The 22082-nt window shown below is 37.6% G+C and overlaps 1 protein-coding gene and 1 pseudogene across 2 annotated transcripts in view; both read left to right on the forward strand.

Annotated features, from left to right (window-relative positions):
• Window positions 1-15087, forward strand: part of ARNTL2 (aryl hydrocarbon receptor nuclear translocator like 2) — an 80440-nt gene extending 65353 nt beyond the window's left edge. For both annotated transcript variants that reach the window (XM_032593937.1, XM_032593938.1), the window contains 4 exons: window positions 744-852; window positions 11347-11434; window positions 13223-13331; window positions 14658-15087. In XM_032593937.1, the coding sequence (XP_032449828.1) occupies window positions 744-852; window positions 11347-11434; window positions 13223-13331; window positions 14658-14794 (443 nt within the window). In that variant the 3' untranslated portion in view covers window positions 14795-15087. The remainder of the gene's footprint in view (window positions 1-743; window positions 853-11346; window positions 11435-13222; window positions 13332-14657) is intronic.
• Window positions 15088-16341: 1254 nt separating this feature from the next.
• Window positions 16342-21478, forward strand: LOC115518672 (annotated as a pseudogene).
• Window positions 21479-22082: the final 604 nt, after the last annotated feature.

The raw sequence follows: 22082 nt of genomic DNA on the forward strand, positions 1-22082 counted from the left end.
AAATGATGGGGATTTATTACTAGGAGTGTTGTTATTGTTACCATCTTTTTCTGTCTTGGAGAGGGAAAGATTTCAAGGTAATATTGCAAAGACTTGTAGGGCTAAAGTTATCCTCTTTAGAATTTCTACAATTCTTTGATTACCCTTCCATTATACTCTCACACTGTATTGCAATTAGTTGTTTGTTCATCTGGTCTGACCCCTAGATCGAGTTCTTCGAGAGTAGGAATGGTATTTTATCCATTATCTATCTAGTGGCTAGCATAGTTCCTTGTAGTTTGTGGCACTCAATACATATCTGTTGAGCAAATTAATGAAAAGTATTAATGGGGAGTTTTTGCTTATCTTGGTTTTTCACCACAGGAATATTTTATTCTATTACTTGTATAAATAAAAACAGAAATATGAAGGAATATTAAAAATAAAGCAGTATTACTCTGGCTTCAGTGTGGAGATTAAAATGGGAAGGAACTGTCTGTGCTCAAGGGTTACAGGTCATGATTATACCCTCAATGATGTTCTACATATTTGACTCCTGTCATTCTTCATACACGTCTTAAGCCATCATGAGTTATGTTTGTAATGCAAGCATAAATATTTCTAATATTTTAGGATGTAGCTAGTATGTTTCTTTTAAAAAGGAAAATGGGAAATGTATTTGAATTGAGATAAAAATATTAACCAAAGTTATACATAACTTTTTAGAAGTCTTCAATTGGATTTTCCCTTTTGTTATTATTTAGAATCCTCAAAACCATCTTATATTAATGTACCTGGAATGTCTACTGGAATAGTACTTGGCCCTGGTAGTATTGGAACAGATCTTGTAAATGAAGTCCTGGACTTACAAAGGTAATGTTTTATTGCTGCAGATATCTTCACAAGTGAAATTATTATACTTATAAAACCAGTAGTCAAAAATCAGTAAGTTTCCTATATTCAAACAATAACCAGTTCAATAACATAATGGAAGAGAAGATCATTTTCATAGTAGCAACAAAAAAAGGTTAAGTATTATATGGGGCACCTGGGTGGCTCAGTCGGTTAAGCAGGCCAATTTCAGCTCAGGTCATGATCTCATGGTTCGTGGGTTCCAGCCCCATGTCAGAGCTCTGCTTTCGGAGCCTGCTTGGGATTCTCTCTCTCCCTCCTCTCTCTCTGCCCCTTCCCCCCCTCAAAATAAAGAAATAAACTTAAAAAAATGAAAACTATAAGAAGTGTATCAAGAACACAGGTATGGATTTTTATAATCTTAGTTTAGAAACTCCTTTCTAAACATCACAAAAAATCTATAATTCATAAAGAAAAAAGTTAATTATATAAAAACTCAAAACTTAACCATAATAACCATTCTGAAAAAGGTAAATAATAAGTTGCAGAAAATGTGTGTTTCAGGTGATAAAATGAATATATCTTACTATAGAAGTTTGATAGTATAACATTATTAACTTCATTTAAACTTTATAAATAAACTTTATAACTTTATTAACCTTTATTTATATTAAAGTTTATATAGGGTATAAATAATAAAGTTATTAAAGAATTTTTTAAATTTTATTTATTTTTTTAACTGAAGTATAATTTTGTTTTCAATATATGAAATTTATTGTCAAATTGGCTTCCATACAACACCCAGTGCTCATCCCAAAAGGTGCCCTCCTCAGTACCCATCACCCACCCTCCCCTCCCTCTCACCTCCTATCAACCCTCAGTTTGTTCTCAGTTTTTAAGAATCTCTTATGCTTTGGCTCTCTCCCACTCTAACCTCTTTTTTTTTTCCTTCCCCTCCCCCATGGGTTTCTGTTAAGTTTCTCAGGATCCACCTAAGAGTGAAAACATATGGTATCTGTCTTTCTCTGTATGGCTTATTTCACTTAGCATCACACTCTCCAGTTCCATCCACATTGCTACAAAGGCCATATTTCATTCTTTCTCATTGCCATGTAGTACTCCATTGTGTATATAAACCACAATTTCTTTATCCATTCATCAGTTGATGGACATTTAGGCTCTTTCCATAATTTGGCTATTGTTGAGAGTGCTGCTATAAACATTGGGGTACAAGTGCCCCTATGCATCAGCACTCCTGTATCCCTTGGGTAAATTCCTAGCAGTGCTACTGCTGGGCCATAGGGTAGGTCTATTTTTAATTTTTTGAGGAACCTCCACACTGTTTTCCAGAGCGGCTGCACCAGTTTGCATTCCCACCAACAGTGCAAGGGGGTTCCCGTTTCTCCACATCCTCTCCAGCATCTATAGTCTCCTGATATGTTCATTTTAGCCACTCTGACTGGTGTGAGGTGATATCTGAGTGTGGTTTTGATTTGTATTTCCCTGATGAGGAGCGACGTTGAGCATCTTTTCATGTGCCTGTTGGCCATCTGGATGTCTTCTTTAGAGAAGTGTCTATTCATGTTTTCTGCCCATTTCTTCACTGGATTATTTGTTTTACGGGTGTGGAGTTTGGTGAGCTCTTTATAGATTTTGGATACTAGCTAAAACCAATTTTTAAAAAGAGCTTGGGGAATAAAATAAGTAGTAAAGAAGTTGGAGAGTAGACTAGAAAAATTATAAATGGCCAAGAACCTTCAACAATTGCTCACCCCTCCCCACACAGTTAAAAATATATACAGCTGGCCCTTGAACAGTATGGCAGTTGGGGATATCACCCCTCACAGTCAAACATCCATGTATAACTTCTGACTCCTCCAAAGCCTAACTGCTAATAGCCTACTGTTCACTAGAAGCCTTACCAATAACATAAATGGTCAATTAACACATATTTTGTATGTTAGATGTATTGTATACTGTATTCTTACAATAACATATGCTAGAGAAAAGAAAATATTCAGAAAAATCATAAAGAAGAGATTTTGTTCCAAGGGGGTGATGTTAGAAGACCCTGAACTCACCTCCTCCACAGACACACCAAATATACACCTATTTATAGAGAAGTTTCTCCTGAAGAAGAGCAGAGGGCTGACTAAACAGCTTCTGCACAATTAAAGATACAGAGACCACATAAAGAATAGCGAGAGAAATAGAGACTCAGTAACAAAGGGAATCCTCACCCTTGACACTGCAAACAGCAGTGAGAAGGGATACTGTGAGCACATCATCTGCTGTGGGGCACATAAAAAAAGTCATGGATTAAAAGGTCAACTAGAATATACAGGAACCAGCCGAGAACTCTGTCAAATAGCAGGGAACTGCTGGAACTTTGTCCAGGTCAGAGGGGATGGTGGCCACGGTTTATATTTCCCCTCCACCTTGAGAGTGTGGATGGAAGCAGGGTTCGGCATTCTAGGTGGCCTAATGCTTCAGTGAGCCCCATGCCCCGAGCCCACACCAGCCCTGCTGTACCACCAAGGTTGTCCCAGTGTAACGCATGCCAGAACACACCTGGTCAGTGCTCACTACAGCTGCAGCTGTCTTGCAAAGCTGACATGGGTACAAAGCAGCCCAGAATACTCTAGACCTGAACCACTTCAGTTCCATATGACTTACTAGGGCACCTCTGGTCCATAGCACTCTGGGGCCACTTGGATCGTGCCTGCATTAGCTTCAGACACCCTATCAGAATGCCGTCTTCACAGTGTGCCCCAGGACCCTCAGACTCAGCCCTGCCTTATTTTTAGCTACTCTGCCAGGCTGCCCTCTCTGTGGAGAGCCCCAGGCACCCCCAGCTTACACTGCCTCTTCTCTGCTGTCCTGCCAGGGCACCCTCTGTGCAGAGAGCCCTGAGACTACACTGGCCCATGCCCACATCAGCTCCAGCTATCTCACCAGGGCAGCCCTAGCTCAGAGTGCCCTGGAATCTGCACCCATGCTAGCCACAGCTCTAGCCAGTCAGCGAAAGTCACCAGGCACATAGTCTACACAGAGGACAACCATACACAAGCCCATTCCTTCAAGTTTGGGAAAAGTAACTGTTCCACCTAATTCATAGAAGAAAAAAACAAAAAGTTAAAAATGAGAAGACAGAAATGTGTACCAAACAAAACAACAAGACAAAACCCTAGGCAAAAAACTAAATGGAGATAACCAGTCTACCTGATAAAGAGTTCAAAGTAATGGGCACCAAGATGCTCACTGGACAAGAGAGAAGAGTGGATGAACTTAGTGAGAACTTCAACAAGTTGACAGAAAATATTAAAATAATCAGAATTAAAGGATACAATGACTTAAATGAAAAGTATAATAGAGGTAATCAGCAGTAAATTAGCAGATGCAGAAGAATGGATCACTAATTTTGAGGACAAGGTAGTGGAGAGCATCCAAGCTAAACAACAAAAATAAAAATAGAATGAGGACAGGTTAAGGGATCTCTTGGACAATATCAAGTGAACAAACATTTGCATCATAAGGATCCCAGAAGAAGAACAAGAGAGAGAAACGGGCAGAAAACTTATTTGAAGAAATAGTAACTGAAAACTTCCCTAACCTGGGGAAGGAAACAGACATCTAGGTTAAGAAGGCAAAGAAATCCCCAAATAAGATAAACCCAAGAAATCCACACCATGACACTTATCTTTAGTTTTTGACATCTTAAATTGTTAAGAGAGGATTTTAAAAGCAGCAAGAGAGAAGCAACTAGAAACATACAAAGAAAACTCCATAAGGTTATCAGCTGATTTTTCAGCAGAAAATTTGCAGGTCAAGAGGGAGTGGTATGATATATTCAAAGTGCTGAAAGGAAAAAACTACAACTAAGAATATTCTACCCAGGGGTGCTTGAGTGGCTCAGCTGGTTAACCGTCTGACTCTTGATTTTGGCTCAGGTCATGATCTCATGATTCGTGATTCAAGCTCCTCATCAGGCTCTGCACTGACTGTACAGTCTGCTTGGGATTCTCTCTCTCTGCCCTACCCCTAGTCTCTCTTTCTCTCTCAAAACAAATAAAGAAACATTTAAGGGGGGGCGGGGAAGGGATATTCTTTCAGCAAGATTATCATTAAGAATTGAGGAGAGGGATACCTGGGTGGCTCAGTCAGTTGCACGTACAACTTTGGGCTCAGGTCATGATATCATGATTCACGAGTTCAGGCCCCGTGTTGGGCTCTATGCTGACACTCAGAGCCTGAAGTCTGTTTCAGATTCTGTGTCTCCCTCTCTCTCTGCCCCTCCTCCACTCATGATCTGTCTCTCTCAAAAATAAAACAAACAAAAAATTTAAAAAAAAAAAAAAAGAATTGAGGAGACATAAAGAGTTTCCCAAACATAATTAAAGGATTTCACCACCACTAAACTGGCCTTATGTGCAATGTTGAAGAGAAATTTTTAATCAGAAAAGGCCATAAATAGAAGAAAATTGTGAAAGGAAAAAATTTCACTGGTTAAAAAATACACACAGTAAAGGTAGTAGGTCAATTACATATAAAGCTACTATGATGGTTAAAGAACAAAATTAATAAAATTAATAATATCAACAAATTGGTTAAGGGATACAAAAATTAAAAGGTATAAAATATGATATCCTACACATAAAATATGAAAGGTGGGAGTAAAAATGTAGTGCTTTTAGGATGTCAAGCTTAAGGGGTGCCTGGGTGGCTCAGTTATTTAGGTGTCCAACTTGGACTCAGGTCATGATCTCGTGGTTTATGAGTTCAAGCCTCATGTTAGGCTCTGTGCTAACAGTGCAGAGCCTACTTCGGATTCTCTGTCTCCCATTCTCTGTACCCCTCCCCTACTTGCTCTCCCTCTCTCTCTCAAAAATAAATATTAAAAAAAAAATTAGAATGTCAAACTTAAGACACCATCAACTTCATATAGTATACATTGGATGTTATATGTGAAACTCATAGTAACCGCAGCCAAAAATGTATAAAAGATATGCAAAAAAATCAAGAGAAAGGAATCCCAGCATAACACTAAAGAAAGTCATCAAATCACCAGGAAAAGAGCAAGAAGAAAAAACAAAAAACTACAACAACCAGAAAGGAAGATACAAAATGGCAATAAGTACATACTTATCAATAATTACTTTAAATGTAGGGGCACCTGGGTGGGTTAAGCATCTGACTTTGGCTCAGGGCATGATCTCATAGTTCATGAGTTTGAGCCCTGCATCAGACTCTCTGCTGTCAGGATGGAGCCCGCTTTGGATCCACTGACCCCTTTCTCTACCCCTCCCCTGCTCACTCTCTTTCTCTCAAAAATAATCATTAAAAAAATAATAATTTCTTTAAATGTAGATGTTCCAATCAAAAGACATAAGGTGATTCAATAGATAAAAAAATTAGAACTATATGCTGCATACAAGATACTCACTTCAGAGCTAAAAACATACAAACTGAAAGTGAAGGGATGGAGAAAGAGATTCCATTCAAATGGAGGCAGGAAAAAAAAGGCTCTGGGGTAGTAATACTTCTATTAGACAAAATAGACTTTAAAACAAAGACCATAGCAACAACAAAGAAGGGTGTTACATAATAATAAAGGAATCAATCCAATAAGAGGATATAATGATTGTAAATATCTATTAAACCCCACATGGAAGCACCTAAATATATAAAGAAAATATTAGCAGGCATAAAGGGGGAAATTGACAGTAATACAATAATAGTAGGGAACATTAACACTTCACTGACATCTGTGAATGAGAAAACAGTGACTCTAAATGACACATTAGACCAGATGGACATAAAAAAATATATACAGAATGTCTCATCCCCAAATAGCAGAATACACATTTCTTTTATTTATTTAGAAAAATTTTTTTAATGTTTATTTATTTTTGAGAGAGAAAAAGACAGACTGCAAGTGGGTTAGGGGCAAAGAGAAAGGGAGATACAGAAGCTAAAGCAGGCTCCAGGCTCCGAGCTATCAGCACAGGGCCTGATGCAGGGCTTGAACTCACTAGCTGTGAGATCATGACCTGAGCCAAAGTCTGATGCTCAACTGACTGAGCCACCCAGGCACCCCTTCTTCATTTATTTTTTAATGTTTATTTATTTTTGGGAGAGAGACACAGACAGACAGACATGTGAGCAGACAGAAGGGAGGGGAAGAGAGAGAGAGAGGGAGACACAGAATCTGAAGCAGGCTCCAGGCTCTGAGCTGTCAGCACAGAGCCCGACACTGGGCTCAAACTCAAAAACCATGAAATCATTACCTGAGCCAAAGTTGGAGGTTTAACCTACTGAGCCAGCTAGGTACCCCAGAATACACATTAGATGCACATGGAGCCTTCTCAAGTATAGATTACATGCTGGTGCACAAAAGAATTCTCAATAAATTTAAAGAAACTAAAATTATATCAAGCATCATTTCTAACTACTACAATATGAAAGTAGAAATCAATTACAATAACAAAACCCTGGAGAAAACACAAACTCATGGAGGCTAAACAACGTGCTCAACAACAAGTGGATCAACGAAGAAATGAAAGAGGAAATTAAAAAATAACTAGAAACAATAGAAAATGGAAACACAATAGTTCAAAATCTTTGGGATACAACAAAAGCAGTTTTAAGAAGGAAGTTTATAGTGATACAGGCCTACCTCAAGAACCAAGAAAAATCTCCAACAATGTGACTTTATCTGTAAAGGAACTAGAAAAAGAAGGCAAAATCCAAAGTTGGTAGAAGGAAGGAAATAATAAAGACTAGAGTGGAAATAAATGAAATAGAGACTAAAAAAAAACAAAAAACAAAAAACACAAGAAGATCAGCAAAGCTAAAAGTTGGTTCTTTAGAAAGATAAACAAAATTGATAAACCTTACCCAGACTCATCAAGAAAAAGGAGAGGACTCAAAATCAGAAATGAAAGAGAAGTTGCAACCTACACTACAAAGGAATATAAGAAACTACCCTGAAAAATTGCCAACAAATTGAATAATCTGGAATAGATAAATGCCTAGAAATATACAGTCTTACAAACTGAATCAGGGAGAAACAGAAAATCTGAACAGAGCCATTACCAGTAGTAAAATGGAATCAGTGATCAACAAAATCCCAACAAACAAAAGCCCAGGACCAGATGGGTTCCCAGATGAATTCTACCAAACATTTAAATATAGTGTTTTGAAATTTAATTTGTTTAGAACAATTAGTTACATCATGGGCAGCACCCCATAATCAATTACATTAGTATTTATGCTTTGAGAAGTATTTACAGATTAAATGGTAAAACGTCTGGGAGGAGAGGAGAGGAGGTTGGGGTGTATACATTAAATAAGATTTGGAAAAGAATTATTGATCTTTCATTGTATTATCTACTTTTATATCTTTTGGAAGTTTTCCATAATGAAAGTTCAAAGATCTATTTCTGGAGTGAATTGTTACAAATATTAGGAGGGCAGAGTAGGATAAAATATTAGCTTCCTATCAGGTCAGACTTGGCCAAGTTCAGATCAGTTCTAATTTTGCTGCCAAATAAATTATGGGAAATCTTTCAGTGTTCAAAGCCTTTTTGATTTTGGAATTGTAGAGAAGGGTCCTAAAACCTCACAATATAGAACAATATGGAAATTTGTTCAGACTAGTTACTTCTCCTATTTGCAACTAGGCATTGGGGGGGCGGGGGTAGGAGACATACAAGGGAGAAGAAATTTTTGCTTTTTATTTTCTACCTGTTTATACAGTTTAAATTTTCATATTAAAAAGTTTACATTGAAAAAAACTCAGACATTTGTCATGTGACTACTGTCTGCCCAATTTTATTGAATATTGAATACTTGCAATGTGCTATATACTTTTAAGAATTGAAAGTATTATGAAACATATGCACAAGAATATGCATATGACCCATCATACACTTTGATCATAAATCTCTTAACACTTAATATGTAAAACTGAAAGTACTATATAGTATATTATTAAATGCTTGAGTGTGTAATTTGTACATTCTTGGCATTTAATCCTCTACGGAGTTTCACTATAGGATCCAGGTTTCCTTCTAGATGTAAGATTTTACAACTAAATGGCTTAAGTACTGAAAACAATTGTATCAGCAAAAAGCATTTTCTTTTTTAATTGTGGCAAAACATAAAAAGGTTAACATTCCTAAGTTTATAGTTGAGTGACATTAAGTACATTTGCATCGTCATGCAATCACCACCACTATCCATCTCTAGAACCTTTTACCTTGCAAAACTGAAACTCCCATTAAACAACAACTTCCCATTTCCCTCTTCCCTGAGCCCCTGGCAACCACCATTCTACTTTCTGTCTCCATGAATTTGACTGCTCTAAGTAGCTCTTCTGAATGAATCATAATTATTTGTCCTTTTGTGAATGATTTCTTTCACTTAGCATAATGCCTTCAAGGTTTAAGCAGGTTGCAGCATGTGTCAGAACTTCCTTGTAAGGCTGAATAATATTTCACTATATATATATATGCCACATTTTCTTTATGCATTAATCTGTGGATCCCTGTGTTGCTTCCACCTTGTGGCTATTATGAATGTGGGTATACAAGTATCTGTTCTACTCCCTGCTTTCAATTCTTTTGCATATGCACCCAGAAGTAGAACTGCTGAATCATATGGTGATTGTATTTTAAATTTTTTGAAGAACCACCATTCTGTTTTCCATAGCAGTTGTACCATTGTACGTTCTTACCAGCAGTGCACAAGTTTTCTAGTTTCTCCACATCCTTGCCAACACTTGTTATTTTCTGTACATTGATAGTTCTCTTGATGGGTGCGAGGTGGTAGCTCGTTGTGGTTTTGATTTGTATTTCCCTAATGATTAGTGATTTTGAACATCTTTTCATGTGCTTATTGGCCACTTGTAGTCCTTCTTTGGAGAATTATTTATTCAGGTCCTTTGCCCAGTTTTTCACCGGGCTGTTGGTTGTTGAGTTGTAGGAGTTCTTTACGTATCCTGGATATTAACCCCTTATCAGATATAGGGTTGGTAAATATTTTTTCCCCTCTCCGTGGGTTGCCTTTTCACTCTGTTCATAGTTTCCTTTGATATACAAAATTTTTTAATTTTGATGTGACCCAGTTTTGTTTTGGTGTTTTGACACCATCTAAAAAATGATCACCAAATTCAATGTCATAAGGCTTTTCCCCTGTTTTCTGCTAAGAGTTTTATAATTTTAGGTCTTATGTTTAGGTGTTGGTCCATTTTGAGTTAATTTTGTGTACGGTACAGGGTAGGGTCCAACTTTCTTCTTCATGTAGCTATCCAGTTTTCCCATGTCATCAGTTGAAGATTATCCTTTCCTCCATTGAATGGTCTTTAGAGCCCTGCTGAAAATCATTTGACCATAGATGCTGGAAGGGCACTTGAAGAAAAGTGGAACTTGAACCACACATTGACAACTGAATACCATTAGAATGTCTAGGAAGCAGTGGGGAGGGTGTTTATCCATGGAGGCACCACAGCCAAAGTATAGAGATAGGTAGGAGAAAGCATGATGGTTTCAGCATAACAAGGAGTTTGTGAGAGAAGTTGGGTTGCTGAGCAGTGCCGAGTTTTAACATGGTGAAGGGACTTAAATAGCAGGTTTCTGCCCAGGTGACTAATATGAAGCTGTATTTTAGATTAATGTGGAAATGAAGTCCAGGGAAGGGGGTGCATCTTTAACCTAAGGCTAATTGAACAGGTGGTAGTTTTAAATAATGAACTATAGAATGAGAAACCAGCAAAGCTATTTACATGGGCTGTCCTATGAAAAATCCCCAAGACAGGTCACTGATTTTTTTTCACTTGTGTTTTATACCTAATTCGTTTCATTCCTGCATTTTAATTTCTTCCTCTATAATTTCTTGTCAACTAGTTTTTTGACAATAAAGACAAAGTTATGCTAATGCCATTATGAATTTCACATAGTCGAGCACTTAACTTTATACCATACTGTCCAAGTTTTGAAGAGACTAATATTGTCATATTGTCTTGAAGAGATTTATGACTAAAGCATATGATTTTGTTTGTGTTGTTTTATGTTTCATTGATTTTGCACCTGGGGATGACCTATTGTAGTAAAAATGTGACCATTTTTCACTTAAAGGTTGTGGGATGTTAGGAAATCTTTCTTTACTCTCAGCTCTGTTGTCTATAAGGAACTGGTAAGGAACAGATTCTTTATGTGAATGCCTATTTTGAACTGTATTACTATTCAAACTTTGCCACATGCTATATTAAGACAGGCAACATGACTTACCTAAGAGCTCTTACCCTCAGAGTTTTAGGTTTCTATTTACCACAGGCTACTTTTCAGCGGCCCATAGTAAAAACTAAGTATGGCACTGAACAAATTAGTCTAATTGTGAAAACTGTCATGACATTCAGTCTCCTGTTTTTCACTGTATTTTTATCAGTAGATTATGCATTTGGAGGAGAAAATTACCTTATACATAGAGAAAAATTTTATGTGTCACTTTTTAAAGGTTACAGGCTTCTTCCTCCCTTGAGGACTCAAGGCCAGCAGATTTAATGAAAGATTCTCACACTATAAACTGCAGGAAAGTAAGTACGGTAAGTGTTAATATTCATGAAATATTATTTCTTTTGAGAAAAGATGCCGTCCTGTAAAAATAAACTCTTTTCCATGGATTTTAAGAGGCAACATAGAATAGTGGCTGACAGCATACTATCTGGATCCGAGTTGTGACTCAGACATTTATTGCTGGGCAACCACAGGCTTGCTATTTAAACTCTGTGCCTCAATTTCCTCATCTGTTAAGTAGGGATAATAATAGCACCGAACTCTTGGAGTGGTGTGCAAATGAAGTGATTTTATGCAAAAACAAACAAAAACTTAACAGTGACTAGTACACAACCTGTGACCAATAAATGGTAGCTATTAATGTTATTTTAATGGGTTCTAATTCAGTGGATTAAATGTACTCCTTATGGTGTGGGGGAAAATTACTATAAGCTACTATTTAATTCAATTTAACATATACTAGCTATTTGAAATGCATGGTTACGTTTACAAAATTGATTAAATGTAGTCCTAAATATCTGGAGGAGCCATCTACAATATAATTCTAATGTATCCCAGACAACAAAAAGATCTCAAGTGGGACTATAAACTAAGTGGTATAAAAATATAAGAGAAATCGGACCGGAAATTGAAAAAATGTTTTTATACACATGTCCTAAGTCTTTCGGTCTAGTATTTAAGTTTTACTCCTACATTTAGCAAATGTTTATTAAGTACCCCTTTTTTGCCAGACAATAAGCTAGAAGCAGGGAGTTATGGCATTCCAACATAATCTCCAAGTAGTGTGCATTATATAGACATTTCATAGATCAAATTCACCAACTCAATAAGAAAGTGTAGGTAAATGAAGTATTTTTTTTTCACCGAGCATTACTGCATTTATTGAGTGTTCAAAATAAGGTTTAAGAAACCATACATTGCTTAAGGGTATTTATATAGGTGCTAAAATTATAAAAGTAACAAGAAAATCAACATAAAACTCAAGACTGTGGTGACTTCAGCAGAAGAGAAAAGGAGATGTGATCGGAGGGCAATTGCCAGGCTAATAAAGTGTCAGTAATATTATATTGGTAAATGATGTATATTGATAAGCTACATTAAATATTGAATTGTGTGGCGCCTGGGTGGCTTAGTCAGTTTAAGCCTCTGACTTTGGCTCAGGTCAGGTCATGATCTCATGGTTCCTGAGTTCGAACCCTGTGTTGGGCTCTTTGCTGATAGCTCAGAGCCTGGAGCCTGCTTCATATTCTGTGTCTCCCTCTCTCTCTGCCCCTCCCCTGCTTGCTCTCTCTCTCTCTCTCAAAAATAAACAAACATTAAAAAAAATTTTAACTACATTCAATTGTTTGGCTTGTAACTCTGCAACAATATGAAAACTTGTTGGTAAAAGCCTCTAGTTTAATCCATTTCCCACTCCAAAGCACTATTTCCCATTGTAGTTTCATGTGTGATAGTTTTATGATCATTTTCTTAAAAAAAAAATAGCTTTTCCTCCTTAATCCAAAACTTGTCCTTATAGCATGTACATTCAGTTATTGTTATAAAGAATGTGGACCCTGGCGTCAGGTGGATGGGTTAGAATAATGGCCCCAACACTCTGGGCAAGCTTTAGCCCTCAGATTTCTGACCTCACAACGTTTGAGACACGAAAGGAGAGGCTGCTTGTGGGGTCCTGGCACATAGTACTGGGCAGATGCAGGCTGTCATACTGATGATGGCAGTGGTGGCACTGCCATCAGGCCCACATCCGACCATTGCTAAGAGGTCATTATTTCACTCAAGTAGGAGCCTTACTATTTATTATCCTGTCTTTTCAGATGTCAAATAAGGAGCCGATTCCACGAAATCCTTCTGAAATAGGGGAGCCAGAGGCTCCAAGGCAAAACCACAGTGCTGTTCCTTCCCATAGTCACGAGCCACTCCTTGGTAGGTTTTCTTTGGCAACCACCCACCGTCTTAGTTTACCTAACACTTTCTTAATCATTATATTTTCAGACTTAGGAGACTTCTAGAGAAGCAAATAGTTAAAACTAAGATTTCTTTCAAAATCCTAAATGCAATAAATCACACTCTTGACTTTAAGGTGTATGCTACTTAATGCACCTGTCATTGTAAGTTCAGTTATTAACTAAATCAGTTATGGGTATCGTTAATACATGCCATTTAGGTAAAACTAAGGTATTTATATCTAGGGAAAAAATGTCCATTCCCAAGAATAAGAACTTTTGAATGATACCAATCACAAAGTGTTTACGATGTAATTATTCATTTTAACTATGTTTATGCAGACTCAAATCAAGTATACAGTTTTATACCATACATAACTAACATTGATCTACTAGAAACGTATGTTAAAGAGAATCAAAGAAGTTGAAAGAAAACGAACATCAGCTTCATGCAGAGCCACATATTCATCATCTCAAATTGTATTGTACTTTGAAAATTTCTAGAAAACTTTGGCTAATCTGTAGCTGTGTGTTAACCTATAATCTCTAGAACCTTTTCCTTGGATCTAACTTATAACTCATTTCTATGGTTTCTTATTTCCTTTTTCAATAAAAATCTGGGCATTTCCCCTTTTATAACATTTTCAGATTTTTGGAAGAGGATGCTTTTGTATCCATCTTCTCATTCAGATTAAACAAATACAAGGCATTTTTTCCTTGGCATTTTCACAAGGCATCAGATTAAAGTTAAATCTATCCTTCCAGGCTCTATACATACACCTCCATGAACTCTGGCCCCTAGCTTCCAACTGTCTTTTACCACTAGAAAATTCATAGACTAGCTCACTTATGTGTATCAAGTGAGTTATATGCAATTTCTGTGACAGCACCTTGTTATAAAAACAGGTGACCCATTTAAAAATATATCAGCCTTCTGCAATTTAAGACAGAGGTTTTGCCTTCAAAATTACATTGTATAGTGTTCTTGCTTTTTAGTTTTCTTCAAGTTTTTAATTCAAGTTAGTTAACATACAGTGCTACATTAGTTTCAGGTGTACAATATAGTGATTCAGCACTTCCATACATCACCCTGTGCTCATGATGGCAAGTGCCCTCCTTAATCCCCATCACCTATTTCACCAGTCCCCTTGCCTACTTCCCCTCAGGTAACCATTAATTTGTTCTCTATAATTAAGACTCTGTTTCTTGATTTATATCTCTTTTTTTGCTTGCTTTGCCATTTTTAATGATACTCCTCTTTTAACCTCCAAATGTACTCACATGAGTCTGTATTTTAATTTGATAGGCCAAGGTGCCCAGCTGGATTTTGATGCCCTGTGTGACAATGACGACACAGCCATGGCTGCCTTCATGAATTACTTTGAAGCAGAAGGGGGCCTGGGAGACCCTGGGGACATCAGTGATATCCACTGGACACTCTAGCATTTGATTTTCTAACTCTAAAAATTAGGAATGTGATAAAGCATTTCATTTACAAAAAAAAACTGTACAATCTTCTGCTCTGTATTGATACTGTTCTTATCTTTTATTCCTATTAATGGTCTACCAATTTTTATAGATTTGCACCTTTCACAGCAGTATGGGGGAAATGTGAGGTTTCCCTTCACAAAGAATGGCTCAGCATTTCCTACAGACCCCTTGGCTCAGTGAAATGGCTTAAAACCCACTAGTTGCTGTATTTTTGCTAAAATATTTCTAACCAAGAATATCACATACACCTTGTTTTGGTTTTGTTTTTATTTTCTGATGCAATTTTTAAGTTTGGGGAATTTAATATATTGTGTCTAAGATTCATTTATAATTGATTTATAATAGCAGATTTATGTAAATTGGAACATCACCATTTCCTGTGTATTTCCTTAGTTGAGAATAGGGCTTAAATATTTTAAGAAAACCGAGTACTTGAACATGTAAGAAATGATATAATCGGTGCTCATAATTGTAATGAATACAGTATTCAGTCGTTGTAGACTTGGATACAGGGTATTTATGCTTAGTGAAGCACTTGAGATAGACTTTAAGTGAGATGATTTATTTAAAACTCAGGAAAAAAAAAAAAAAAGCTGGGAGAGTTTCAACTTTGCTTACAGAAGACCTTAGTCCTAGTTCTTGGTAATTAACCTTTGCATGTAAGAATTACTGTTAACATAACCAATCAAGATTTTCATTATATCTAAAACCAGTTTTTGATGCAGTAAAGGTGCTTAGTGAAGGATTAGCCATGGAGGAAAAAAACAAGCCCAGGCAGGATAAATGTCTTGTGTAAAGTCACAATTAAATTCGTATTTTTGAAATGTTTAATGTGTATAAACCAGTTTCTTTATACACATTTGGGGAAGCACTGGTTTCGCTGGTTAAATGATGAATTGACTGACCCAGGAAATAGCTGTGGCCTTCTAGATTAGGCAACTATGGTTACTGTTGCCTGTAGCCAAAGGTAGTTATGTAAAGGCTAAGTATAATTTTGAAACTATGAGGCAATGAGAAAGAATGTAAAAACCAATTTTCTAGCTATAATTACTAGTTAAAAAATGATCTCCAAATTTGTAACTGAGAGGTGGCTTAAACTGAGTACAAGAAGAATATTTAAGATAATACATGTATATCTACCTTTTTGAAGATCATAATTTCATTATACCTTATGTTTTAATTGCTCTTTCTAGTTTACCCAGTGTGTTTCCATATATATATATATATATATATATATATATATATATATATATATTTTTTTTTTTTTTTTTTTTTTTTTTTTTTTTTTTTTTGGTGCCCCACGAATGGAAAGTAAGATAGGCTAGGAAACTAATGGAGAAGCCTGAGGCTCAGTAGGGGACCCAATGCCGTTTTCTTCCTCTAGGTGGTGCTCTACCTCCCAACAGATCTCCCTCAGAGCCTCTCACCAAAACAAAGCATTATTTTGACTCTGCATATTTCTTTAGGCTGTACGTAATAAGTTAGAACTTTTGTCAGACATGTTAATGGCAAACATATCAACAGGCAATAGGCCAAAAGCACATGTTCCCTTCAAGTGGGACAGCTGCAGTGGCCATGTGGGCAACAGTGTATCACCGTGTCCTGCAGCACTTACAGTGTTCCAGCAATGTTAGAAGGTCAGCCCCACTCCTGGTTCTGGAACTTGAGACACACTCAGGTTTAGAATAAGCCAAAGAAACCCTATGAGATTAAGGACCTTGGTTTGCAACAGCCTAAGCATGACTGTTCCATCTGAAGAAGCAGGAATGAGTTGCTGTTCTTTAAGTCAGAGGCCTTACCAACATAACATTTTTGTGGGGCTAAACCATTGCAGGTTGGGCATGGCCTCTGGAGTTGAACTCAGCCAGTGGTAGCAAGATGGGTCACTGTGCTGGATGGCCTTGAAAGTGGAGGGGCTTTATGATGCAAGGATCTGGGAGGCAGAATTTCTAGAAGCAGGCCATTGCTGCCTGGCATAGTAACAGTTTTTCCTCTTTGCAAGAGGAAGGGTTATTCCACAGAACAGTGGACAGATAGCCAATTGAATGCTTTGATCCTTTAATAATCCACTCTAGGATTTTTCTGTAGATCTTGTCCTGGATCCAGAATCCAGTCCATGCAGCGTATGATAGCTGTAGCTCTCCCGAGATTAGTGTTTTCTCCAAAGTGTGTTGCATTTATGTTGAATTGTTGTTAGGAGTGATATTTTTATGGTTTGCCATGTAACTAATTTTTCTCCTATTCATTAATTTCCTGCATTTCCTGCAATTTCAAACATCTGTACATTGAATGAAATCATAAAAAGAGTAATTTTTTTTCTAAGTCTAAGAATTACCTACAATAATGGAGTGGAGTGGGACAAGAGCGTAGAAGCTGAAGAGCCTACTCAGCCTAAATTAAGCTGTGTGACCTCACATAAGCCATTTAAATACTCTGTACCTCAGGCTCCTTGTCTGTACAAGAGGCTTGACCTCTAGGTTTACTTCCAGTTCTGATTCTGTGATTCTAATCTACAGGACTTGAGTATTAGGGTCAGACTCTAGAACTGTGCAGTCCAGTATGATAGACACAGGCCATGTGTGGCTGTTGAGCACTGGAAATGTCACTAATGCAAATTGAGATAGCACCAGATTCCATACACTTAGTATAAAAAAGGGAATGCAAAATATCACGTTAACAATTTTATAATGTAATGCCTGGCTGGCTCAGCCAGTGGAGCATGTGACTCTTGATCTTGGGGTTGGGTTCAAGCCCCATGTTGGGCGTAGAGCTTCCTAAAAATAAAATTTAAAAATGATATATAAAGGGGCGCCTGGGTGACTCAGTCAGTTAAGCATCTGACTCTTAATTTTTGCTCAGGTCATCACCTTATAGTTCGTGAGTTCAAGCCCCATGTAGGGCTCTACACTGACAGCATGGAGCCTGCTTGGGATCCTCTTTTTCCCCTCTCTACCCCTCCCCTGCATGGGCTCCCCCCAAAAAAAATAAAATGTAAAAAATACATTTTAAAAACCAGTTTTATACTGATCACTTAGACAAGTATTTTGGATATACTGAATTATAGAAAACAGCAACATTTTACTTTTTACTTTTTTAATGTAGCTACTAGAAAATTTTAAATTACACGTATGGAATACATTATATTTCTATTGGACAGTGCTGCTCTAAAACATTTTATTAGATGGATATTATTGAAGTAGACCAAAGGTTATACCATAACTATGATATTTACCTCTAACTGCTATGGCTTAAGGAACAATTGTTTATTGATCCTTGATTTAGTACAGTCAAATAACTGAACCTCTATGTGTCAAATTTAAAACTTTTTTGAAACTAGTGAACCTGAAGATGCTATCAGATATTTTATTAGATGATGATAGCCTGAAATCAAACTTCGGGTGTATGTTGACACTCTATTGTAGCCACTAAATTTGGAAATCTGTTGAAAAATTGAAAGAAAAATAGAGCATAGAGGCTTTTGGTAAGTAAGTGGGATTAAGGTATTTCATTACAGTTTCTTAATGGGAAAGTCTGTATTAGTCATATTTTTTGAGGAATTTCTGTAGAGTCTGGGCACAGTAAATGAAACAACCACTACCTAGTTATTGGACCATGTTTAGTAGTGTCATTTCAGATCCTGCTCTAAAGAGATATCTACCACTCAGGTAGGTCATTGTTTGGCTCAGGAATTGGAAATTCAGATTTGCCAAGCAGTTACCAGCAAGGCAGGAAAGCCATAATGGAAAACTGCCATGTGGCCACTAGGTGTCACTTTTCCATTTCTATAGTGCATAGTTTTCATTAATTTTTCCAAGTTCTATGGGGCCTAGGGGAGGCATTTATGACTTGTGTTTAGATTAGGACTGTGTCTCTGGTGTGGGCTGTTTTATGAGAAATGCTTTTTAAGAGAAGTCTGGGAAGATGCTTCCCATGTAAGAACTTTGGTTTAAGGAGCTTTCCAGATGTGGCTCCAGTAAAAGTTGACTTTAGACTTTAACATGGATGGAATATGCTTTCTGAATTCATTTGAGTGTGTATATGTGTCACTGCTCCTACATTCCTATGCTTAGCTTCGTCTTTTATACAATTTTTACCTCTTTTCCAGTTCACTTGCTCTTGTCTGTATATTAGTATTTTAAAAATTTTGTGGTAATGAAAAGAGTGAAATTAAATATATTTTGTAATAATTACTAGTTTGAAGTTTTTTAAACTTAATATTTAGACCTCTTCCAAAAAAGGTATATCCTTAACTACTTTCTAAAGTGGAAACATAGGGGTGTCTTGGGTGGCTCAGTTAGTTGAGCATCTGTCTCTTGATTTTGGCTCAGGTCATGATTCCATAGTTGCAGGATCGAGCCCCATGTGGGGCTCTGCGCTGAGCATGGAGCCTTCTTGGGATTCTCCTCTAGCTCTCCCTTTGCCCCTCTCCCCTGCTTGTGTTTTCTCTCTCTCTCTCTTTCAAATTAAAAAATAAATAAAATGGAAATACAGACAAGAAAATCCACTCTTCTCAAACCACTGAGCAGAGAGATAGATTGAACTACATTACTCTCTGTATATATTTGTGCATGTTTATGAAGATATGCTAACTGCTGTAACCACCTTCTTCCCCATAAGACACTCAGAAGTTCCCAGCACATATTCTTCTTCTACCTTGCAATTTCAATGGAAAGAGAGCTTCTCTATTTCCTAGTAATTCACACAAAAATGTCCATTGCTTGGGCCTTTGGATCAACTTGGTTCACATAGATTTTCCTGTGGCCACCAGGCTGGAGTATACAGATTGGCCAGGTTTTAGTTACATGACCAAACTTGGATTTAAAGGCACCCTTGAAAGGGAAATGATGTCAAAAACAGCCAGCTGCCTAATGGTCTAGGGCCAATGGAAAGAACAGAGACATATGCAGTAACGGCAATGGAAAACTTGTAATTTATAATAGTTGATGATTTCTGAGAATTGTAGGTTTAGCTATCTTGAGTGTGGAGTCTTATTTTTTTATTGTTTTTTGGGGGAATGAGAGGGTAGTGAGGAGTAGCAGGTTGTGTGATGTGTTTTTAACATTGGTCACCTTTTTTGTTTAATACCCAGCCATTAGTTGCTTTGGAAGACCCTGTCTGTTGCTCGAGTGTGTGGTTAGGGATCCATAAAGAGTTGTCTTAAGTTCTTGTCCAGCTGTGTATCTCTGGCTTAGGATGTATTTTCTTAGGCAGTGCTGGTTCTTAAGCTCACATTTAGGTAGTGTTTTCCATATTTATTCCTGTCCAGGAGGAGATCAGTCCCATTTACCTTGGGAGTAAATACATTATGGTGTTTTTTGCTTTTGGTTTTTGGTTTTGTTCAAAAGACAATGCTAAAATGAGAAACCTAGATTATGGAGACATAACTTAATAGAACTCTTAAAACATCTCATTTACTCCAGCTCAAAATATAAGAAGATCCTGAATTCACCTCCTCTCACGGACAGACCAAACCTACAGTGCAGGAGAGGAGACAGTGAAGCAGGCCTCTCAGAGTCCTTGACACTATTGCATCCTGCCCCATCCTGCCACAATCATAGTCTGCCTTGGCCCAGGATGGATGCTACTGTGGGCTCAGCTGGGCTGCTGGCCCCAACTGTGCTCTGCCTGCTGTGGATCCCTGAGGCCGGCCTGCAGCCTATGAGCCTGTCTCCATCCCTCTGTGCAAGCCCCTGCCCTAGAGCGTGACTAAGATGTCCAACTACTTGCATCACAGTACCAGACTAATGCCATCCTGGCCAATGAGCAGTTTGAAGATCTGCTAGGCACTCCCCAGAGCCCTGATCTTCTCTTCCTGTGCCACGTATGCATCTATCTGCACCATTACTTCCAACAAGAGCACATCACGTTCTGCAAGTTTACGTGCAGGTAGGTCCAGAGGGCTGCAAGCCCATCTTCAGCAAGTACTGCCACCTGTGGTCTGAGAGCCAAGCCTACAAGGAGCTGCCGTTTATGACCAGGGTGTGTGCATCTTTCATAAGGCCATCATCGCTGTGGACGGAGTGAATTTTCCTATGGATCCTAGTAATGGAAACTGTAGAGGGGCAAGCAGTGGATGCTGAAAATGTAAACCTATTAGGCTACACAGAACATCTAGTTTCAAAACAATTATAACTATGTCATGCAGGCTAAAGTTAAGAGATAAAGACCAAACGCCGTGGTGTGACTACAGTAGTTGAGGTGAAGGAGATTTTAAAGACTTCTCTAGTAATCATTCCAAGCACACCATTGACCTTCACACCAATTTCTGGCTGCCTATGTCCTCATTGCTATTAATAGGCAGTAAATCATTATGGCTTATTATGGTGAGTGATGCTCCAAGATTAGTCTTGGTGAAAAGTTATATTGCTGAGAAATGGAAAGATCATCTTGGCAAAAAAAAAAAAAAAAAGTTAAGCACTGGGATATGAAGTTCTGTCATCTTAGAGTAAAAGTGATTCTAGCCATAGTAACTCCTCTCAGAGTCAGACATCTGGCAGGAACTCTAACTCCCTGCAAGCATGCAACTACATCCTGGAATGCAAGGGCATCGGTGAGCTTCATGGTAAGACTTGCATTGCTGGACTAACAAAGGAAAATTGCATGGTTGAACATGATAATCTGTTATTTACCACATAAATCACATGGTAATGGTTATTACCTCTATTTTCTGTTTTCTGCTCTTTTTTCTCTTTCCCTTTTTTGTGGTCTGAGTACAGATCCTTAAATGCATTATTTGTGTTCTACTTAACAACAACAATAAACAGAATTATAATGCAAATGTGAAAAGTTAAACGGGAGAATCTTAAAAGCAGTAAGAAAAACAACTTGTTACATACGAGGAAACCCCAATAAGACATAAGACTGTCACCAGATTTTTCAGCAGAAACTTTGCAGGCCAGAAGGGAACGGCACAATGTATTCAAAATGCTGAAAGAAAAATAATTCTGCCAATCAAGAATACTCTATCCAGGAAGTGTACCATTCAGAATAGAGGCGAGATCAATAGTGTCCCAAACAAAAGTTGAAGGAATTCATCACACTAAGCCAGGCTTAGAAGAAATGTTCAAGGGGACTCTTTGAGTGGAAAGGAAAGACCACCAGCAAGAGGAAGAACTGTAGGAAGGATCAAAGCAGTAAAATTAAATCCAGCTATAAAAGTCAGTCAAGGATGAAAAGATACTGAACATCACTCATCATCAGGGAAATACAAATTGAAACCACAATGAGACACCACCTCACA

This window comes from Lynx canadensis, chromosome B4 (assembly GCF_007474595.2).
Source record: "Lynx canadensis isolate LIC74 chromosome B4, mLynCan4.pri.v2, whole genome shotgun sequence".
In the NCBI taxonomy this organism is placed as follows: domain Eukaryota; kingdom Metazoa; phylum Chordata; class Mammalia; order Carnivora; family Felidae; genus Lynx; species Lynx canadensis.